Below are 13,374 nucleotides of genomic sequence, written 5' to 3'. Positions count from 1 at the left end.
GCCCAGTAGGGGGCAGCATCGGACTCAGCTGGGGGGAACCAAGAAACCTGGAGGGTGTGGGGGTTGTTTGTTGGAGGAGGAGATTCCTACAAACAAGAGACCCCTGGGCTTTAAATCAGGTAGAACGCCTAGAGACCCTGGGTTCCCAGAGCCTCCCCTTGCAGACCCTCAGTGAGGGTATAAATCATCTCACACCCTCACTGAGGGACTGCAAGGGGAAAGGCTACTCCCTTTCCAATCCCAGAGTGGGCATCCATCAAGGAAAAAATACATAAACCTCTTGACCCAGAGATGCCAGTGGCCCAAACTCCCCACAGAACTGGAGCAAAGTTGGCAGGAAACTGGAAACAAACTGGTCACCCAAAATACTGGAAATGGAAGCTCTGCCCAGTTGGACAGTCCCTCCCTCAACCAATTCTAGAGGCTTTACCCCTTGAGGGGCCCCAGGTTTGGAGTGGAGATGGTTTATACCCAGGAAATGTCCTCAAGAGGCTTTCGATCCTGAATTCAAGGAGGGTGAAGGAGCAGACAGGATATTACAGCCCCTAGGGGTTCTGTGTGGTCAGGAAGGGTTTCACAAGAGAAGGTGATCAGAGCTTGGCCTTAAAGCATGAGCACAGATGAGCTAGGCAGAGAAGTATGCTAGGCTGTGAAAGGCCGGTGGGCAGTGATCAGGGTCTCCATTTGGCCAGATCAGGTGCAAAATGGGGAAGGAGAGGCTTGGAGTGGCCAGCAGGGGCAGGTCCTGAAGAGCCTGGAGTGAAGCTGAACTACAGCGGGAGGGCAATGGGCAGCCACAGAAGCACCCTAGGGAAGAAAGGGCCAGGATCAGTTCCAGCACAGGAAGTGCTTGCTGGGGCATTAGGGGATGGACTGAAAGTAGCAAGACTGGACCCCTGCAGGCAGAGGAGGAGCTTGGGGATGAGGTAGGGCAAGACCTGAGCTGGAACAGAGACCACAAGGGTAGGGAGTATAGGCAGAACATCCCAGAGCCATAACTGAGGTTGGGCAATTAGGATTTATTGAGGGTAGGGACAAAGTTACAGGGGAGCAAGGATGAAGGTCTGGCCAGGGAAGCAGGAGGACAGCGAGCTGTCTCTTCATGGGGTGGAGGCTCAGTGTGTATATGTGAAGGGGGTGATGCTGAGAGCTGGTGTGGACACAGACCGAAGGTTTCTTTGAGACCCTGTAGAGGAGCATCCAGGAAACAGGAGGAGAGCAGTGTGGGCACTACTTTTGACTGGGACCTTTCTAGGAAGAGTAGGCACTGTGCCAAGTAAAGGGGTCAGCAGGGGAGGGAAGTGCTGGTGGGTTGAGGAGCAGCTGGAGAGGAAGGAAGGAAGCCAGGAAAGAGGATGTAAAACAAAGGGAATTTCAGGCAGGAGGGAGTGGTCTATGACAGAGGAGGATTGAAATGTTATCCTCAGACCTCAACAATGAGCAGGTGAACTTGGGTACCTTGGGCAGAGCCCTTGCAGGGCCGTGGGACGTGGGCAGCCAGATATGGTAGGTTGAAGAGGAAATAGAAGAAAAGGAATTGGGCCAGTAGGTACCACAAGTCTTTGGCAGCAAAAGGGATAAGAGAGAATTCACAGAAGTTTGATGCAGGGTTGTGTACATTTAGAGATGATGGAACATGCTCTAATACCACCAGGAACAGAAGATGAAGAAGCACAAGAAAGCAAATTCCTGCAGGGCATGGTGGTGCGCACCTGTAATCCCAGCAGCTAGGGAAGCTGAGACAGGGGGATCCCATGTTCAAAGTCAGCCTCAGCAACTTAGCAAGGCCCTAAGCAAGTTAGTGAGACCCAGTCTCAAAAAAAAAAAAAAAAAAAAANACATTAATTGAAATTCTCAATTGCAAGCAGTAGAACGCACTCTGGATGAGACTGTGGAGTCCGGTGCCACTGGAGGGCCAGGCAGTAGCATTGCGGCCTGTATAGAAGACCCACAGCCTGCCTTCAGTCCACGGTGTTCTTCTCCTGATGGACTTGCCTGTGAGGATGATATGGGAAGACAGTGAACTGTTTTAGTTTTTTACTTCTTCTCCCCACCCCCCCTTCGTCATACATGAATTTTGGGCATCTCAGCTCTATCTGGGGTATGCCACCACTGACTGACTGTTAATCAACAAGCCATACAAACCGCCTCAGCTGCTTGCACCACCACACCAATTCCTGAAGTCCTTGACCTAAAATTAGTTACCCATTTATGCTATAGCTGTGTCCAGAATCCATTTGCACATGAACTCACCAGATATGTTTAACTGGAAAATAATATATATATATACATCTTTGATATTAAGCCTTGCAGACCTACCACCTCCCTCAGGTAGCAGCTCTCAACCATGACTCCAAACCTCATTTGGTTGCTAGTGTTCCTCGGCACCTCTTTTTTAAAATTAAAATTTTTTTTGCATGTGTGTGGTAAGAGATATATAACATAAAATCTATGGCTTACACCATTTTTAAGTGAACAATTTGTGGCAGTAAGTACCTTCACGTTGTTGTGTAAACATCACCAACATTGATACCCAGAACTTATCTTCCCACCCAGAGCTCCATACCCATTAAACACTAGCACCCCAATAGAACCTTCTCTAGTAACTTCGCTACACTTTCTGTTACTATGAATCTAGGTACCTCATATTTAAAAAAAAATCTAGGTACCTCATATTAGTGGAATTATACAATATATGCCCCTTTGTGACTTCATTTCATGTGGCACAATGTCTTCAAGATTCATCAAGGTGACGTGTCAGAATTTCCACAAGATAGCATGTGTCAATTCAAAGGTCGACTCACACGCTATTGTAAGTACATACCACATTTTGTTTATTAATTCATCCACTGAGGGACACTAGAGTGGCTTCCACATTTTGGCCGTTGTGAGCCAAATGCTGCTGTGAATGAACATGGATGACAAATCTCTCTCCAGGACCCTGCTTTCAATCCCCGTGGGGAGATGCCCTGAGGTGGGAGTGCTGGAGCACACAAGGATTCCATATTTAATTATGTTAGAGATGTCCATCCTGCTGTGCACGGTGGTGCCCATCTGTCCTTCTCACCAGCAGCCCACATGGCCTTTCTTTCTCCCTAGTCTCATTGCCTTCCTTTGTCATGTTCCTCAGCAGCTTTGCCATTTTCAACTTCCTCAAGCTTCTGTCCCCCTTGACTAGTCGCCTCGTTCCTCACCCCCAAACCCTACTCTTTTCCAGTAGATAATTCAGCCTTAGAGTGAAAGAATTGCCGGCGCAAGTGGTCCGGGCAGACATGGTGCCTCTTTGCCTCGACCTGAATGCTTTGGGTTTCTCTTCCCCTGCAAGCGTCCTGGAATTGCCCAACCTGATTGCAAAGCCCATCTAGTGGAGCTTTCATGGTTTTGTTCCTAGCACAGGTCCAGTCCCCAGCTCAGCTCAACTGTGGCTCCTTTGTTTGCTGCTCAGTATCTTCTTTCTCTCTCTTTTGGAGGAAAGCCTGCCATTCAAGGATTCCCAAACAGAAAACAAACTAGCTCGATTCCAGCATGGTCTTATGTCTCCAAAGTTCTACCTTCATGTTGATATCCACCAATCTCATCTGGGATATCGATGCTAGAAAATATCTATGAAAATATTCACAGTGGTGAGGGGTAATGAAAATTTGCAGACTGAGCACTAAGGAGATTTATTTTCCAGCAAAAAAAGTACCTGCCAAATCCTTGGCACTATTGATGGGTGGTAACTGTGACTCTTTTGTTGCTTCAAGTGAGGAATGATACTGGAGCAGATTTCCTAGTTGTCATGGTGTGGAATTAAGTGTTCCCCCAAAGACCATGTGCTAAACATGTGATCGCCACTCTATGGTGCTCTTGGGAGATGCTGGACACTTTAAAAGGCGAGGCCTAGTGGGTGGAAGGTAATTCATTGGGAGTGTGCCCTTGAAGGGCATATCAGGCTCTTTCTTCTCTTCTTTTGCTCCTTGGCCACCATAAGCTGAGTAGTTTTGCTCTGCTACACATTCCCGCCATGAAGTTCTGCCTCACCACAGGCCCCAAAATGATGGATTCAGCTGACCAGGGACTGACACCTCTGAAACTGTGAGACAAAATAAACCTTTCCTTCTTTTAAGTTGATTACCTCAAGTACTTTGTCAAAGTGCCAGAAGTCTAACACACACGTCTTTCAGATTCCTGGAAGTTTCTAGAACATGAGTTGGCCCAAGACCAAGATGATGATTTTTGGTGACATTGCCATACCTACAGGATCCTAAAAAGGATTTGGTCTCTCATCCCCACGTACTCAGTGGAGGGAGCCAGACTTTGTCAGATGTTGCAGTGAGGGAATTAAAGGGAGGAGGAAGACTGAACGGAAGGAAAAGCAGAGCAGGCAGGGGCAGATGAGAATCAAGTTCAGGGTGGAAGGAAGGGATGGATGAAGATCCGAGATCATGCGTCCCTGGACACTTTCTCCAATAAAGCAATATGGGTTCGCCCTGGTCGAGCTCCCCCCTCCGCCGCAGTCTGGCAGTTTCCCGTCCGAGCTATGGTCAGAATCCCCATACTGGTCATTCTGGAAAGGGCTTACCCGGCTGGACCCGCATAACTGGTTTCCCCGCAAGCTTGCTCTGGCCTCTGCGGAACCGACCTGGATCGGGACCCAGCAGTTCCCAGTCTATTGGCAAACTGGCAAGGACTGGAGGAGACTGGCACGTACGAGAACCTATCGCCTTCGGACTTGGGCTGCGGGCCCCGCCCACTAGCGAAAGCGTCCGGAGAGGCCTGGGGAGGTGGGAAGCGGAGCGTCTATTGGCTGGATGATAGTGACTGACGTCATGGGTAGCTTATTGCAAGCTAGACTCCAGAAGAATGCCTCACGTGTCAGACCCACCCCTGAAGAGAGACTGAAGAGCCTGGTGACTGAGGGCGCGGTCCGGGACAGAATGGCCCAGAATGGGGTTTCTGGTGCCCATACCTGACTTCTTTGCTGATCTCATCTTTGGGTCTTGAGGGAGGATGGGGTCTTGAGAGGCCATGGGTCTTGAGAGATCAAGGCCAGGCTCCTTGATCGTGAAGAAGCAGGGGACTTTGGATCCGAGAGAAGGAGGGACTGGGGGAGTCCTAACTTCTGGGTCTGAGACAGGAGTGGGCTGGGGAACCTGAAAGACTGAGATCTAGGGACCTGGCCTCCTGTATCCTGAGTCACTGGCCTTTCCAGATATGACAGATTTGGGGCTCAGGATTTTATGAGGCTGTTTATGGGATTGGAGCCAGGCCTTGCTCCCAGGCAAGTGTTCTGTGTCCTGAGGTGGAGCATGGAATAGAGATGGAGAGGGAACAGACGCTCTGGCCTGGATATGCCCTTTCCACGTCAGTCCCTACCAGAGAAGCCAGGGGCGGGCAGGGCGCTGTCTACAAAAGGATACCAGGGAGGGAGGGGACTTGAGATGCACTTGGAGACAAAGAGAAAAACACAGATACCAATGGAGAGATAAAAATAATAAAACAATAATAATAATAGAGTTCTCTTGTACTGAATTTACTGTGATCTGGGTTCTGTGCTAAGCATTTCACATAATTATTTCATGTCTTCCTCCTCACACTTCTAAGAGATCAGATTATTATCATTATTATTATTATTATCCCCATTTTACAAGTGAGAAAATTGAGGTCCAGTGCAGGAGAATCAAGATACAGATTAAAAAAAAAAAGATACAGATGTAAAGAGACAGGAAAAACACACACACACACACACACACACAAAATTAAGACAGAGATAAATTAACGAAGAGATAAAGACTGGCCCAAAGAGAGAATAAATGGCAGACAGTGAACCAAAGGAGAGGATCTGAAAGCTGAGACTTCAGGGTCATTGGGGGTGGCAAGGATAGGGACTCCAGGTATTTCCATCCTTGTCTCCATGACACCAGGCTTTTTAACCCTTCTTGCTATGGGTGTTGGGCCTAGTTGGGGTAGAAAATGGTGATTAGGACAAAGCAGGTATGTCATTATCCCATTAAGAGATGATAAGAAAGTGATTCATGGGGGGCCCCTGGCCTGGGAGGGTCCTTTCCTTCTCCAGTACTTTGATCTGAACAGATCAGGCCTCAGGGAGGACTGGAAATGGGCAGTGCCCTTCCTCTCCCTCACCATCTTTGCATCTCCTTTACTCAAAACTGTCACTGTAGCCCATCAAAGTGACAGTTGGGTCACCCTGGGCGAATAACAGCTTCCTGGTGGGTCTTCATCTATCTGGATAGCTCTACGGATGTCCCCTAGAAGTCTTGACACATGGCAGAGACTCAGTACATAATCATGGATAAACATGTCTGCACAGAGACACAGGGACAAATACCTGTCTCTGCAGTTCTTCCTCTGTCCCTACCCCACCATCTCCCTTTGTGTCACTGTCATGTTCCTCAGCCTCTCCCTGGCCTCACAGTCTCCTCCCACCTTCCCTTTCACCCTTGCATTTCTCCCAAAGCCACTGGGCCCACTAACCTCACTGGAAAGAAATTCAGGCTCATTTTGGAAGAAGTCAGCCTCCCAGGGTCACCTGTGGGATGTACAGGGGAGTGGCATGGGGGCTAAGAAAGGGGTTCTCAAGGCTCCAGACACACTCCCAGCACCTTGGAGTTGGAAACACAAGTTTCACAGCAAACATGTTCCCTCGTAATATATGTGAGGTCCCTCGTAATATATGTGAGGTGTGATCTTGCATTTGCACACACATAATCAGAGAGGCACACATGCCACATAAAGTCACCTACAAGCACCAAAAAGCACACATCACAGAATCACCTGCACTCACAGAAATACCGTATTCCACGTGCAAACAGACCCGGCTCTGCAATTATATGCCCAGCCCCTGATAAGCCATGGATCCAGTCCCTGCTAGAAAGAACATGAGCAAAGACTGGATTTTGTCCACTGTTGAATCTCCAGGGATGAACAGAACATAATCATCACCATCATCTTCACCATAAATCCAAAATGTTTCCTATGTACCTGACATAATCATAAGCCTTTCACATGAATTGATTCTTTTAATCTTCTCAACAACTCTATTTGCAACAACCCATTTTACATATGGGGAAAATGAAGAGCAGTGAAGTTCAGTGACTTGCCCAAGGTTTCACAGCCAGTAAGAGGCAGGTAGGATGTGAACCCAGGTCTTCTGGCTCCAGATTCCATCACATAAGGCTACCCCTCAATAAATATTTGCCACCTTAATCCAGCAGGAATTGTAGTTCTACAATAACTGAGGACATTTCCCAACCCAATGCACAGTGTATAGAATCACAGGTGTGTAATACAACACAGATATAAAAGGGACCCTTCACATGTCACACTAGAGAGCACAGAAGCAATGCAAAGAGACAATCCCCACACAGTCACATAACCACACACGGAGACACAACTCACCCAAACCAGACCCAGTGACACACCCACAACTCCCTGAGTCCCTCCTGTCCCGCTGGGCAGTCCCTCAAGGAAACAGCAGGTTTAGGATGGGAAGGAGGGTCCCCTTCTTGTCTGCTCAGCTAGACCGGTTCCACCAGAGCCATGGATGGCACAATCTGCCTTGTGAAACCCATGTTGGGCAACCGGGTTCAGACCCGGATGCCTGGATTCTGAAGACAGAGGGATTAGAAGCCTGGACTTCTATGTGCTGAGAGAGTAGGGGGCTGGGTGCCCCACTCATTCTCAAGGAGGGGATGAGGGGGACTAGGACATAGACTCTCAGGTCCAGAGAAAGAAGAGCTGAGGCCTGGACATCTGGGTTCTGGAAAACAGGGGGCCTTAGTCCTGGATTCCTCTCTTTGAAGGTAGGATTCCAGAGTTGGCAAGTAAAAATACAAGAAACGGCACAGCATGGTGGTGTACATCGATAGCACCAGCTAGGCAAAGCTGAGGCAGGAGGATCACTTGAGCCCAGGAGTACTTGAGCAACCTGGGTAACACAGTGAGACGCAAGCCCGGTACCATGGTGCAAGTCTGTAATCCCAACAATTTGGCAGGCTGAGGCAGGAGGATTGCAAGTTCAAGGCCAACCTCAGCAACTTAGCAAGACTGTCTCAAAATAAAACATAAAAAAGGACTGAGGGGCTGGGGTTGGGGCTCAGTGGTAGAGCACTTGCCTAGCATGTGTGAGGCACTGGGTTTGATCCTCAACACCACATGAAAATAAATAAATAAAATAAAAATAAAGGTATTGTGTCCATTTACATCATATACACACACATATACATTGTGTCCATTTACATCATACACACACACACACACGTGTGTGTGTGTGTGTGTTTCATTTTTTATAAAAAAAAAAAAGTACTGGGGATACAGTTCAATGGTAAAGCACCCCTGGGTTCAATCTGTAGTACCACAAAACCAACAAAAAGCAATGAAATAAATTTTTAGTATAAGTATGTCCCAAATAGTTCATGGAACTTACTAACACTAAAATAAAATATATTCATTGTTTATCTGAAATTTCAACTAAATAAACACCCTGTATCTGATAACCCCATTGAGGGGGACAGAGGCCAGATGCCTAGTGGCTGGGCCATAGCACTCCTCAACTCCCCAGACCTCACCTCTTCCTGCTCCCTGCTCTCCTCACCCCCAAACAGGCCACCTCACAGCTTCCCCAGTCCCGATTTCCTCATCTACATGACTCGCTATATCTAATTGGGGCCCCCAGGCTGCATCAGAAGAGGAAACTTGAGAACAACTCAGATTGTCATCTTGGGAGCCTGAGGGTCCTCAGAGATGATGGAGTCACTTGAATGAAGCCCATAGTCTGGACAGCTAGGGAGACGGGCCCTATGGCTGCCCCCAAGGAGTAGGCTTGCGAAGGGGAGAGATGGGGAGAGGTGAGGAGAGACCCTGAAATAGGAGACAGAAACCCCAGGATATGGACACAGAGGCACAAAGCCTGGGAGGAGAGAGACTGGGAGATGGGGAGACAGACCCAGAGATTCAGAAACAGATTTGCAGAGATGGAGAAAGAGATGAGGAACTGGACACATGGAGACTCAGAGATGGGGATACCGGGATGCAGGAAGCAAGTGGGGAGATGTCCCCCACGCATGCAGGCTCCTGGACCTATGGCTGATGTGCACGGGCAAGGGACTACTGCCCAGATGGAGACAGAGAGAATCAGCCATCTGGGAGGTGCCGAGAGGCTTGGGCCCTGGTGTGTTGGGCGTGGGGGAAAGATGTGATCCCAGACCAGCGGGTTATCCATCTGCCATCACCCCATGTCCATACCTAGTGGAGTGATGATACTACCTTCTCTATAGGTGACACCCCAATTTTCTGGTGCCTCCTACATTTTTGGGGGGTGACGCCCATGTTAGGAACCCCACCCAGCTCTAACACCGCTTCCCTCACTGAGTCATGTCAACCCCGTCGGTCCTGTTGAGGGGAGACTTTGGCAACATGAGCATCTATCCCCCAGCTTCACCCCTGGAACCCCGCAGTTGAAACCCCAGGACCCTACCTACTCAGGAATGTGCAGCCTAGCTTAACAAGACTCCAGCCCCCTCCCTCAGATCCAGGAGTCCAGGTCCCAGCCCTCTTCCCTTAGACTCGGGGTTCCAGGCTCTCATCAGCCCCATCTTCTGCTCTATGAGGACCCCGATGAGTCCAGGGGTCACATGTACATCCTTCAGTTTCTTTTACAGTTTGCAGCCTCCTCTCTTCCTAGTTCAGAGTAGAGGTGAGTGGACCCCTGACCTTGGTCCCTACATGAATCATTCCTCAAAATACACTCACCCACCTGCCCCTGCCCCATCTCCTGGCCTTGAATGAGAGAACCATGTCTCCCAGGAAGAAGGCAGGGTGAAGTCACTAAGCATGATGAGAGCCTTAAAGGAGAACCCCACTCCAGACTCTCTCCTGCATCACCCCACCTTTCTCACTGCCATTCCCCTACCCCTTGCCGGGCTCCCCTTCACCTGCCCCTCCCTGTAGCCCTCCACTTCTGCACCTCTCTTCTCCAAATCCTAACTTCCTTTTTTGTTATTTTTCTCCAGATCTGTGTGCCTCTTTGTCTCTCACCATCTTTCTGTGTCCTCCTGTCTCTCTCCTTCCCTCCCATCTTGCCACTCTCCTGCCTGTCTCTGTCTCCCTGCTCTTTTGGCCTCTGAGCTGTCCCAGCTGTGCCCCTGGTCCCTCCCTGTCTCTCCGTCTCTGTCTCTTCCCACTCCTGTTTCCATCTCCATCCATGACACCCCCCCCACACACACACACACACACTTGCAGAGGTGAGGTGGAAGGGAAGTGGGGGGTGGGGAATGCAGAGGGAAGGCGGGAAATCCCTGTGAGGGGAAGAGGGTCAGCCAGACCGGCTTGGCTCCCTGGGCACCTCTGTCAGAGCCCCGCCCAGAGCTGCGTGGCCGGGCCCATATAAGCAGCTCTTGGCCTTAGACAGAGAATTCAGTGCCTGTGTCACCCTCACCTGTCTCCATCTCCACTCCGTCGTTGCCTGCAGGTAGGAGCACCCTTCCCTTCCCAAGGCCCTTGGCTCTGAGGCTGGCACCTCTGTCCTTCTCAATGCTCCCTGAGTCAGCCTTCTCAATCTGAGCAGGGCTGGTTTGAGTTTGATAATCCAAGGGCCCAGTATTATTTTAATCCCCTTGGCCTGGGCCATCACAGTGGGGCATTTCTCTTTACCTCTCTGAGCCTCAGTGTTCCCTCTGTGAAATGGGCTTGCAGAGGAATCGAGGTGCTGGACCTCTGTGGGCACCTGGCTGTGATCTCCTTCTCCCCTTGTCTCTGCCTCTGCCTATCTCTCTCTTGGTCTCTCTCTTCATCTCTGCCTCTGCTTTGAGAAGGGTCCTCTGGGATCTGTCGGGCAGCTGTAAAGAGATGGGCGAGTCTCTCGCCCTCACCCTATCCATCCCCGATTCCATGTCTCTCCCAGCTGGCAGGCTGACTTGGCCTCTTTCTCCCCAGTTCCCCTTCCCCTGAAAGCCTTGCCCCCAGTGCCCCAGTCCCTTGCCCTCCCCTCCCCAGTATCCCGCAACCCTTGGACAGACTCCGCAGCTGTTGCCGCAGCCGTTGCCGCAGCCACCTCCGACGTCCACAGCTCCACATCCTCAGGGCCAGCAAAATGCAGTTCGAGATGCACGACAACGTGAAAGGCAAAGGTGGGATCGCTAGATGGACCAGCAACCCTCCCAGTACCTGGAACCTGGCCGTCTCCCTCCCCTGGGCATCCTGGCTTTGAAGACAAATGGCACCTGCTTCCATCCCAGAGGTCCCTGAAATGCTGGAACCCAGCACCCCTGGCCCAGACGTGGAGGAGGAGGCTACATGTTCAGGCCCTGCCCAGATGTGGTGCCCATCTTTCCTCAGACCAGCAGGAACCCCCTACCCTCAGCTCAACCAGATGTGCAGGAGGCAGCGGCAACAGGGACAGACTGGGATGTTGACGCATAGATGTGGCAGAAAAGAACTGGGAGGAGCAATGGTGTCCCTTCAGTGGGCGGCCTGGTGGCCCTGCCCAGACTGCCCGGCAGAGGGAAGGGTGGCAGGGGCGCTGGTCTCAGGAGGCACTAAGGCTGCCTGCTGATCCTCTTCTCCCACCTCTGCAGCCATGTCCTACCCGGTGACCAGTCAGCCCCAGTGCGCCAGCAGCTGCTATCAGACCCAGCTCAGTGACTGGCACACGGGTCTCACGGACTGTTGCAATGACATGCCCGTCTGTAAGTGCCCTGGGAAGGAGGGAGGGGAGGGAAGCTCACCTGTACGCCACTTTGCCTCTCCGACGTCCACCTTACTAATCCCACTCCACCTCTCCCTTCTTCGGGCTCTGAGTTCCACTCTAACCCTCGCCCCCTCTTGGGACCCCCAACACGCCTAGGATCCCAACCTCGCAATCTTACAACCCTCAACCTCCCCCCTCAGCCACCACCCTGGACCCTCAACTTTCCCAGTTGTGACCCCGCTCCCTCTTCAAACGCTCTCTGTCACTAAACCACCTCCTTCGACCCTAATTCCCCCTGGGACCTCTTTTCCCCATTCCCTCCGGGACCCTCACCCGGGGCGCAGCGGGCGGGAGGCGCCCGTCGGCTCCGCCCCTGACTGCCCTCGCCCCGCCCAGGTTTGTGTGGCACTTTCGCCCCGCTGTGCCTCGCCTGCCGCATCTCAGACGACTTCGGCGAGTGCTGCTGCGCTCCGTACCTGCCCGGCGGCCTGCACTCCCTCCGCACAGGCATGCGCGAGCGCTACCGCATCCAGGTGCGCGCCAGGAGGAGCCCCGCGGGAGCCGGGGGCTGGGGACTGGCACCGTGGGACCCCAGGCAGCGCTCTGACCTCTCTCTTTCACCCCCCAGGGTTCCGTCGGGCACGATTGGGCGGCCCTCACTTTCTGTCTGCCCTGCGCCCTCTGCCAGATGGCGCGGGAACTGAAGATTCGAGAGTAAAGACGTCCCCCTTCTTCCTCCTAGTCCACCACTCACGCCTCCTATCCCTCCCGGGAGAGCCTGCCCCGCCGTCGGTCTCACCGCCCAAAATACACCCACAATAAAAACCTGAAAACCAACTCNTTCAAAAAAAAAAAAAAAAAAAATCTAAGCCTTCCCCTAAATTCAGTCAATACGTGTGGACTTTTGGCTTCATGCTTCTACTAACAGGTTTGGGGAACTTTTATCTCCAAAACAAAGAACTTCCAAGCTTAAGGCTCTATGGAACTGAAAGGCATCCTAAGGATTTTCTAGTTCAATGAACACTCCCCCACCTCTCCACTCCCACCTCTTTTTTTTTTTTTTTTGTACTGGGGATTGAACCCAGGGGCACTTTGCCACTGAGCTCTTTATTTTGAGACAAGTTCTCTCTGAGTTGCTGAGGGCCTTGCTAAATTGCTGAAGCCTGGAACTGGTGATTCTCCTGCCTCAGCCTCTCTTGTTGCTGGGATTACAATGGTGCGCCACTGCACCTGGCTTCATCAACCCTCTTTTCCCTCTTTTCTTTCTTTCTTTCCCTTTACTATGGTACTGAGGATTGAACCCAGGGCTTCATACATGCTATGAAAGTGTGCTGCCACTGTGCTACATCCCCAGACCAAGCTAATTTTGTATGTGTGTGTGTATGTGTGTGTGGGGGGGGGCTGGGGATGGAACCCAGGGTCTTGTGCATTGGAGGCAAGCACTCTACCAACTGAGCTAAATCCCCAGCCCCTAATTTTTTTAAATTAAAGACATTTCTAGTAATGTGTCTATCTCTCTCTCTCCCCATATTACCTAAATTTTAGAATGATCCTAAGAACATAAGAAACTTGCTTTCAATGGTCCCAAACAGAGAGAGTTCAGGGAAATAAAATTTGGGTACAAAAAGTGATTGGGAGGGCTGGGGTTGTGGCTCAGTGGTACAGTACTTGCTCCTCACATGTGA

General features: G+C 50.9%; 1 protein-coding gene and 1 long non-coding RNA gene across 5 annotated transcripts; one reads left to right on the top strand and one right to left on the bottom strand.

Moving 5' to 3' along the window:
• Positions 1–226: 226 nt before the first annotated feature.
• On the bottom strand, positions 227–5,466 carry LOC125612605. Its single transcript, XR_007343079.1, has 2 exons — positions 4,565–5,466; positions 227–807 (listed from the first exon to the last, which is right to left on the bottom strand). It is a non-coding gene; the product is annotated as an uncharacterized LOC125612605 (long non-coding RNA).
• Positions 5,467–10,419: 4,953 nt separating this feature from the next.
• Cnfn (cornifelin) lies at positions 10,420–12,526 on the top strand. Of its 4 annotated transcripts, none has more exons than XM_015497111.2 (5): positions 10,420–10,471; positions 10,996–11,129; positions 11,577–11,687; positions 12,086–12,222; positions 12,318–12,526. In XM_015497111.2, the coding sequence occupies exons 2-5, from the start codon at positions 11,093–11,095 to the stop codon at positions 12,405–12,407; spliced, it is 375 nt and encodes a 124-aa protein (XP_015352597.1). In that variant the 5' UTR covers positions 10,420–10,471; positions 10,996–11,092; the 3' UTR covers positions 12,408–12,526. The 4 variants fall into 4 exon arrangements, with proteins under 4 accessions (XP_015352597.1, XP_015352598.1, XP_048647169.1 ...); XM_048791212.1 differs by having other exon boundaries at positions 10,439–10,471; positions 11,069–11,129; XM_048791211.1 differs by having other exon boundaries at positions 10,449–10,471; positions 11,017–11,129.
• Positions 12,527–13,374: the final 848 nt, after the last annotated feature.

This window comes from Marmota marmota, unplaced genomic scaffold (genome assembly GCF_001458135.2).
Source record: "Marmota marmota marmota unplaced genomic scaffold, marMar, whole genome shotgun sequence".
NCBI lineage: Eukaryota > Metazoa > Chordata > Mammalia > Rodentia > Sciuridae > Marmota > Marmota marmota.
This window is presented reverse-complemented; position numbering and strand designations above follow the sequence as displayed.

Bases quoted from the DNA above. Each gene is read 5' to 3' on its own strand.
- Cnfn (XM_015497111.2), top strand. From the start codon at position 11,093: ATGCAGTTCGAGATGCACGACAACGTGAAAGGCAAAG. The intron at 11,688-12,085 runs GTAAGTGCCCTG...CGCCCCGCCCAG, and splicing joins TTGCAATGACATGCCCGTCT to GTTTGTGTGGCACTTTCGCC. The intron at 12,223-12,317 runs GTGCGCGCCAGG...TTCACCCCCCAG, and splicing joins GCGAGCGCTACCGCATCCAG to GGTTCCGTCGGGCACGATTG.